General features: G+C 45.7%; 2 protein-coding genes across 5 annotated transcripts in view; one reads left to right on the forward strand and one right to left on the reverse strand.

Moving 5' to 3' along the window:
• Positions 1-1,469: 1,469 nt before the first annotated feature.
• Positions 1,470-4,279, reverse strand: LOC141089313 (uncharacterized). The gene is made up of 3 exons (XM_073575637.1): positions 3,361-4,279; positions 3,123-3,273; positions 1,470-2,183 (listed from the first exon to the last, which is right to left on the reverse strand). Exons 1-3 carry the CDS (start codon positions 3,407-3,409, stop codon positions 1,583-1,585), a joined length of 801 nt encoding a protein of 266 aa, XP_073431738.1. The 5' UTR covers positions 3,410-4,279; the 3' UTR covers positions 1,470-1,582.
• Positions 4,280-8,677: 4,398 nt separating this feature from the next.
• Positions 8,678-8,905, forward strand: part of TAF11 (TATA-box binding protein associated factor 11) — a 185,061-nt gene continuing 184,833 nt past the window's right edge. Inside the window, exon 1 of one of the 4 annotated variants that reach the window (XM_073575640.1) lies at positions 8,678-8,858. Coding sequence is in view for 2 of the 4 variants with exons in the window: in XM_073575638.1 (XP_073431739.1) it covers positions 8,775-8,858 (84 nt within the window). In the remaining 2 variants the exon portion in view is untranslated. The remainder of the gene's footprint in view (positions 8,859-8,905) is intronic. The other 3 variants (XM_073575638.1, XR_012232243.1, XM_073575639.1) reach the window with 3 other exon arrangements.

The raw sequence follows: 8,905 nt of genomic DNA on the forward strand, positions 1-8,905 counted from the left end.
TCATCACCTTGCGGTAAGTATATATTTTTTGGTTTGTATGTGATTGAGGCTCTTTCACACGTCACTTACACATAGATGGACATTGATATCTTTTTAACATTTTTTCATGTAGTCTCTTAAATGGGAATATGTTAAACATGTTTAATTACTTGTTTTGCTAACGTTTCTAATATTGTTTTTCTTTTTCTTTGCAGATTTTTGGCCACAGGAGAGAGCTATACATCCCTACACCTCCAATTTAGAGTTGGTAAATCCACCATCTCTCAAATTGTGAGGTGCACATGTAACGTGATCTGGCAGAAATTGCAGCCCATGGTGATGCCTTCCCCAACCGAGGAGACTTGGCTGCAGGTCGCAGCAGGCTTTCAGTCTGTGGCCAATTTCCCAAACTGCATAGGTGCAGTTGATGGTAAACATGTGAGGGTTCAGCAGCCACCACGATCAGGATCACGCTTCTTTAATTATAAGAAGTATTTTTCGGTGGTCCTGATGGCGGTGGCTGATGCACATTACAAATTTGTTGCCATTGACGTTGGTGCCTATGGTAGTACTGGGGATTCTCGGGTGTTGCGATCATCACAGATTGGTCAGCAAATTCTTCAAGATGGCGGAACGCTCCCAGCCCCAAGACCTTTGCCGGGTTCCACAGATCCAGTGCCCTTTGTGATGGTATCGGATGAGGCGTTTTCCTTAACGACAACCCTGCTGCGCCCATACCCACGAAGGGGACTGGATGACCGGCGGAGGATTTTTAATTATCGGCTGAGTCGTGCACGCAGATATGTGGAATGCACCTTCGGGATCATGACTAGTCAGTGGAGAATCTTTCATACTGCCATCCAGTTGGATACTGACACCGTTGATGCTGTGATTAAGGCCTGCTGTGTACTACATAACTATGCTCGGGAGTACAGCTCAGAGGTAGATTTGGAGTACCAGCAGCCACAATGTAATCAGCTGCGCAACGTGTGTCTGGGAAGACCATCCAACTCTGGTGTGCGTGTGAGAGAAACCTTTACTGACTATTTTATGAGTCCCGAAGGTGCCGTGCATTGGCAATACTCCTGTGCTGGTGTTGGGCAGCCTGACCAGCAGTGAAAGATGGAAGAACAGAGTGTCACAAAAGAAAGGACCACTCAAGTTGTAGTGATAAACTTTTTCAAAATTTTGAAAAAAAAATTTGGTTGTATTAATCAATAAAACCAATTCTGATTCTGTATTGATGGTGTGTGTTTCATTTATTTCACCTCATTTTCATTCTTCAAAGCCTACACACAGTACATTGGCTGGAAATCCTACAGTTTCTGCAGCATCAACCACCTTTTTGACCCTCCCGCCCATAGTCCTTTGATTCTCGAAACATGACAGGCAGAGATCACTGCATTTACATTAATCTGACCCAAAAAAAACTAACAAATTGTAAATACAATATTTTTTATTTAGAAAACAATATAGAAATTGTTGGCATCGAAAAACTAGAAATACAGCCAAATATTATTACATTTGAAGAACTCCAAAACGGACATTTTTAAACAACAACACAAATTTTTAGGGGGATTTTCTGCACCATTGACAGTAACTATTAGGGGAGATAGTGGTACTCAAGGGTATATGGATAGTTGGCCTGGGAGCTGCCTGAGTCAGAAAAGTAATTTGTGTTATTTGTTGGCCTATACTCCGTTGGCCGCTGCTGCTGGGTGGGTGGTGTGGGTCGGAACAGGTTAAAAACGCCCATTAAAATATTATTGTATGATGCTATTGGAGCAGGGTCCTGTAAAGCAGTGATTGACATCTGCACCATTGTCATTAATATAGACTGCCTCTCCGGTGTCAAGCTTCGAATTTTATTGGCAATTGTCATGCCGAAGAAATCAAATTCATCCTCGCTTGTGGTTTTTTTAATTAAATCTAGTGTGTCCGAGGATGCCTTTAAGGTGGTGTCAATGTGTTTTTTTTTGGTTCTTTTTTTGCTCGGCTCTCCAGACACCGGAAAGGCAGTGGCTACACATGCTTCTGAGGAACCCAATGGTTCATCAGCTGCAGAAACAGATGTTTCGGCAGCTGATGAAGATGGGGCTACATCAGAAGTTGTGTTGCGACATGGTGCCGAGATGTCACCTGCCTCACAAGACCCTGCTCCATCTTCTGATTCATTGACGTTTTCAATTATGTTCCCTTGAGTGCTGTTGAGAGAAAAAAGAAAAACATGAGGATTAAAAATTACATATTTTATTCGGACAAACTGTTTGGCCAACTACAAAAAAATTTCATGACAACTGCGGTGCCCCATTTTACATTGCATGATTATAACGCATGTTTGTATTTTACTCATTTGGAATCAGTGCGTGCTATATATACACAGTGCAAATTATCTTTGCTGTCAATCAGCGCCAACAAATGGCAGCGAAACATGCAGTATTGTTAGAAGCTGCTGCACATGTCAGAATTTATTGGAGCTTCACAAGCACTTTATAACGCATAGTGAAGATGTCCAATAGAGACCAAAAGTTCTTAGACATCTTTTCATTCAAAGACTTTTATGTATTTTCATTATAATGAAAATTGTAGAATCAGTACGAAGGGAGTATACAATGACAAAGGTGAACGGATGGACTTGCAATGCTTGTTTAACACCGTGTAGCATGGAGGAGGAGGTGTGATGCTGTGGGGGTGCTTTGCTGGTGAAACTGTTGTGGATTTCGAAATGTATGGCATTGTGAACCAGCATGGCTACCACGGAATCTTTAGGCGGCATGCTCTTACATCCGGTTTGCTGTTCGTTGGGACATAATTTGTGTAGTCAACAGGACAATGACCAGAAACACACCTCCAGCCTGTGTAAGGTGCTACGCTAGATGACCTGGCCTCCACAGTTACCAGACCTAAACCCAAACAAGATGGTGTGGGTTGAGGTTGGCCCGCAGAGTGAAGTCAAACAAGTGCTAAGCATCTGTGTAAACTCCTTAAAGACAGGTGGAAGACAATTTCCAAGGAGTAACTGGAACCTTCAGTGTGCTAAGCATTTCAGAAAATTAAAAAGATGTAAAATTTCTATATCCGAGAAGTAATTGAAATAAAGAAAACTGTTTGAATGCGGTATTTTTTTTTTGGCGTAAACTTACCTTCGCAATGTCCGGCTGGTGATGAGAAACTGAAGTTCTTGGAAGTACGGAAATGTTCTGCTGGTTGGGGATGCGCCACTTTTTTGACAGTTGGCAATGAATTTATTAAACCTGTCCCGAACCGAACGCCAACGTTGTTTGACATCACTGTCTACAAAAGAAAGACAACAAGATTTTTACCACCTTTTTTGCTTTAATAACAAGTGATAACAAAAATAATCCTGAAAAAGTTAGTTACCAATTTGTGACTGTGTGGCTTTTGTAAAGGAGTGCCAGTCAGGGTACATATCACTTAAAATTTTGGCCCAGCAACGATCCCTGTTGCCACGATCTTTGTACAGCCTGTCTGCCGGGTCCCAAAGGGATGGGTAATCACGCACCTACACACAAATAGAAAATGGAATTAGGAACTATATCAGTTACACTAATAAAAATCTAAAAAACAAAAATTTACATATAAGCCATAACAACTAATTTAGGTAGTGAGCACTGATATTGCATAGCTACTAAAAGTAGCCATACGTTAGCGGCTTCATATTTTTCGAATGTGAGCGAGGGGATAATACTCATTGCCTTTTCATAGGCTATTAATATCAACCCGAAGTTGTCTGCGTTTCCTTTATGATTGCAAACTTGTATGTAGATGCAACGTCCACCCTATATTTTGGTGCCAGAAATGCATAGCAGACAACTATGGGATGTTAAATGGAGGCTGGGTTGGGGTTCATAAACATGGCCTGTTTTGAGGCTCTGATTGGCCACAGTTGTATGCGTTTCTTTTCTGGCTGTAAAATTCCTGGGAGGCCTAAAATAATTTTGACGTGGGGTCCCCCTATATTTTTTGCTCAGAAAGGCAAAGCAGACAGCTGTGGCCTAGGCCCCGTCACACTAAGCGACTTAACAGCGATCCCGACACCGATATCAAGGTGTCAGGATCGCTAGTAAGTCGCTATGTGCTCGCTGGTGAGCTGTTACACAGGCAGCTTCACCAGCGATCATCACAGCGATGCCGAGCGGACGGCATCGCTGTCCACCCGTTAAAAATTGTATTAAAATACAAAATCTTTTTATTCTCACCTTCCGATGTCCCACGCAGTATTCCGGCCTATCTTGACGCTACGGTACCAGTGATCCTTTGCGAGAATGACCGCGAGAATGTCACGGTCTCGCGGCAACGACGTCTCACGCTCATTCGTGCAAAGGATCACTGTGACCGGAGCGTGGAGAGAGGCCGGAAGACTGCGCGGGACATCGTAAGGTGAGAATCACACTATTTTTTCGAGTTTAATTTTTTTTTTTAAACCTGAGCGCTGGTCTCCAGCCTGTCACACGCAGCGATGCGTGCTGGCCAGTGGGAGACCATCGACCAAAGAAATGTCCATAGATTTCCCAGAGCGATCAGCGATACCGGCAGGGGTGCCGCTCGCTGAGCGCTCTCACACACAGCGATTTTGCTGGTGAGATCGCTGTTACGTCACAAAAGTTGTGACTATGCAGCTATCTCGCAAACGAGATCGTGGCCTCTCAAGGCAGGGAACAGGGTATTTGTGGGAAGCTTATCTTGCTATTTTAAAAAATTACCAAAAACTAAACTTAATACGTGCTGTTCCCCCTATTTTTTTGGCCCACAAAGCCTATGCAGACAGCTGCAGGCTGATTACCAGGTGTTAAATATGTTGCCGCAGCTGTCTGCGTAGCCATTCAGGCTTTAAAAAAAGAGGGGGACCCCCCAAAAAAAATGACGTAGGGGTCCCCCATATTTTAGGGCCAGAAAGACTAAGCAGACAACTGCAAACTGATATTTCCAACCTGGGAAGGGGTTAATATCCAGGTCCCCTTTCCCAGGCTTTGAAGATCAGCCCACAGCTGTCTGCGTTGCCTTTCTGGCTCTAAAAAAAAGGGGGACCCCCCCCAAAAAAATGACGTAGGGGTCCCCCATATTTTAGGGCCAGAAAGACTAAGCAGACAACTGCAAACTGATATTTCCAACCTGGGAAGGGGTTAATATCCATGTCCCCTTTCCCAGGCTATGAAGATCAGCCCACAGCTGTCTGCGTTGGCTTTCTGGCTCTAAAAAAAAGGGTGACCCCCCAAAAAAAATGACGTAGGGGTCCCCCATATTTTAGGGCCAGAAAGGCTAAGCAGACAACTGCAAACTGATATTTCCAACCTGGGAAGGGGTTAATATCCATGTCCCCTTTCCCAGGCTTTGAAGATCAGCCCACAGCTGTCTGCGTTGCCTTTCTGGCTCTAAAAAAAAGGGGGACCCCCCCAAAAAAAATGACGTAGGGGTCCCCCATATTTTAGGGCCAGAAAGACTAAGCAGACAACTGCAAACTGATATTTCCAACCTGGGAAGGGGTTAATATCCATGTCCCCTTTCCCAGGCTTTGAAGATCAGCCCACAGCTGTCTGCGTTGCCTTTCTGGCTCTAAAAAAAAGGGGGACCCCCCCAAAAAAAATGACGTAGGGGTCCCCCATATTTTAGGGCCAGAAAGACTAAGCAGACAACTGCAAACTGATATTTCCAACCTGGGAAGGGGTTAATATCCATGTCCCCTTTCCCAGGCTATGAAGATCAGCCCACAGCTGTCTGCGTTGCCTTTCTGGCTCTAAAAAAAAGGGGGACCCCCCCAAAAAAAATGACGTAGGGGTCCCCCATATTTTAGGGCCAGAAAGGCTACGCAGACAGCTGCGGGCTGATATTCATAGCCGAGGAAGGGGTCATGGATATTGCCCCCCCCCTGGCTACAAATATCAGGCCGCAGCCGCCCCAGAAATGGCGCATCAATAAGATGCGCCAATTCTGGCACTTAGCCCCTCTCTTCCCAATCCCGCACCACGTCGGCGGGATGTGGGGTAATAAAGGGGGTTAATGTCACCTTTGATCGGTGACATTAAGCCCGGTTAATAATGGAGAGGCGTCAATTAGACGCCGATCCATTATTAATCCAATTATAAAGAATGGAAAAAAACACACAGACACATTAAATAATAATTTTTATTCAAATAAAAACCACTGTTTTTGACAAAATTTTATTGCACGCTCAATCCATTTGGGATGCCATCGATCACCTAGAGAAAAAAAAAAAAACAAACCAACTAAGATACCTACCGTTCCGTCGCAGTCCATTTAAACGAGTGTCCCACGTCGATCAATCATGGAGAACAGTCACATCAGTAGATGTGACCATTCTCCATGTCACCAGAAACACACTGACAGGAGCTCTGCTCCTGCAGTGTGTAACTGCGCATGTGCCTACAGTTTACCAGAGTTCAGTGACTCCGGTAACCTCATTTACGGCACTGCTGCGTGGGAAAGGTCACACGCAGCAGAAGAGCCGTAAAGCGAGGTCCCGGAGCGGCCGAAGACCGGAAAACTCGCCCGAATACTTCCGATCGCCGTGGGACCTTTGTTTTTTTTCTGCTGACATTTTATTTTTTTGGGGGAAAGGTTTTTTTTAAACTTTATTCAAGAACGAGGGGAGCGAGGGCTTCTGGGAACAAGATGGCGGGGCCTGGATGGTGAGTATACAGTATATGTTTTGTGTTGTATGTCATGTCATGTATGTTGAATGTAATGTCTGTTACATGTATGTTATGTGTTTTGTTACGTGTTTAGCACTGTACAATTGTGCTCGGTGGCCGCAGGGCCTACTCTCCCATCACATGGCCGGATGGGAGCAGCAGGCCCATGCGGCGATTGAGCACAATTGTCGCACTACCGTCGCATGGAGACGCACACAGACAGACACATACATATATACATACATACATACATACATACATACATACCAAGTCTATCAAACGCCCCACGTCCATCTCCATGCGACGGTAGCTGTCCATCTTGCCAGAAATCTTGTCACTGCACACTATACTCCGCCCACACACTACACTTCCTCCCGCCTTGACATCATTTCCCCCCATTCCGCTGCGGTTTTTTGCACCCAATCCGCAGGAAAAAACGCAGATCTTTTTAGATCTGCGGTTTTTATGCGGATTTTACAAAGTCCATGAAGTCCTATGGGTGCGGAACCGCGGCAGAAACGCACAAAGAATTGACATGCTGCGGAAAATAAACCGCAGCTTTTCCGCGCGGTTTTTTCCGCAGCATGTGCACAGCGGTTTTGAATTCTCATAGAAAACAATTGTACTGTACACCGCAGCAGAAACTGCTGCGGATCCGCAGCGGCCAAAACCGCAGCGGAACCGCAGCAAAATCCGCAGCGTGTGCACACAGCCTATGAATCCGCAGGGAAAACTGCATGTGTTTTTGGGTATGAGTTCCGCTACCTGTGAACCCAGTGCACAAGTAGTCCTGCGGTTTATCTGCGGTTTTGCCTGCGGTTTTACACCTCATAATGGATGAGGTGTAAAACTGCAGTGTTTCTGCACCAAACAATTGACATGCTGCGGATTGTAAACCGCAGCAAAACCGCGTGGAAAAATCCGCAGCATGTGCACTGCGTTTTTTTCCCCATTGAAAATAAAGGTACTGTACAACGCAGCAGAATCTGCTGCATTTCCGCAGAGCCAAAACCGCTGCGGAAACGCAGCAGATTTCACTACGTGTGCACATACCCTTAGGCTGTGTTCACACACAGCGTTTTTTTAGCGGTTTTTACCACGGTTTTCACTATAAAACCGCTAAAAATAAGCTGCACAGTCTTTTCTATGCATTTTTCACTTTTTGTGCACATTGATGCGCTTTTTACCGCGAAAAAAACGCATCACGGTAAAAAACGCAGCTTGCACATTAATTTTGCGGATTTTTCCGCGGTTTTGGCTTCTTCCATGCGTTTAGAAACCGATGCGGTAAAAAAACGCATCAAAACCGCGCAAAAACCACCGCGGAAAAATAGGTGCGGTTTCTGGGAAGGGATTCAGGATTTTGTACAGAAATTTTCTGCAACGTGTGCACTTAGCCTTAGGCTGTGTGCACACGCTGCGGACTTTGCTGCGGTTCCGCAGCGGTTTTGGCCGCTGCGGACCCGCAGCAGTTTCTGCTGCGGTGTACAGTACCATGATTCCCTATGGGAATCAAAAACAGCAGTGCAGACAGTGCGGAATTTTCCTCGCGGATTATCTGCGGTTTTCAATCCGCAGAAAGAATTGACATGTCAATTCTTTCAGCGGATTCCGCTGCGGTTTGCCATCTCCTCCATTGAGGAGATGAAAAACCGCAGGGCAAAACCGCAGAGCAATCCGCAGGTAAAACCGCAGGTCTTTTGACCTGCGGTTTTACCTGCGGATTTTACAAAATCCGCGTGGATGAATCCGCACCTAATCCGCAGCGAGTGCACACAGCCTTATAGGGAAACCCGCTAAAAAAACGCTGTATGTGAACACAGCCCTGCGGGTTTCTGCCAAGCGATGCGGATTTTTCTACAGCGTGTGCACACACCAGCACGCCCCACGCTACCCTGATGCACCAAGTCAGCGCCAGGCCAATTGCTGCCTGGCAGCCAATCAAAGCACGGAGCGGTTCAACCAATGAGCGGCTGCAGCTCCCAGAGACTATCACTCCCACTACACAGAGGACCTTTGATGTGCAAACCTGTTCCTGGGACTGAAGGAGGCCCCGCCCCTTCCGGTGACATCTTGCCCTCAAAAAATCAATTCCGGGTTCTAGTCGCTACCAGAGAAACAAACATGGTATCTGTATCATTACTCCAGGAAGAGAAAGGATTGCCCGAAGATATTGAGGAACAGCGGATTAAGCAAGAGGAGCAGGAGGTGAGAGGTAGCGGGGAGCTGCGTACACCCGTCCAGTAAAACTCACA

This window comes from Dendrobates tinctorius, unplaced genomic scaffold (genome assembly GCF_039654945.1).
Source record: "Dendrobates tinctorius isolate UK_male_01 unplaced genomic scaffold, ASM3965494v1 ptg000045l, whole genome shotgun sequence".
Lineage (NCBI taxonomy): Eukaryota > Metazoa > Chordata > Amphibia > Anura > Dendrobatidae > Dendrobates > Dendrobates tinctorius.

What these genes read in the sequence shown, in the direction of transcription:
- LOC141089313 (XM_073575637.1), bottom strand. Translation starts at nt 3,409, where the DNA reads ATGTACCCTGACTGGCACTCCTTTACAAAAGCCACACAGTCACAAATT. An exon ending in AGCCACACAGTCACAAATTG is followed by an intron (nt 3,274 to 3,360) that starts GTAACTAACTTT and finishes TTTCTTTTGTAG; the next exon opens with ACAGTGATGTCAAACAACGT. An exon ending in ACCAGCCGGACATTGCGAAG is followed by an intron (nt 2,184 to 3,122) that starts GTAAGTTTACGC and finishes TTCTCTCAACAG; the next exon opens with CACTCAAGGGAACATAATTG.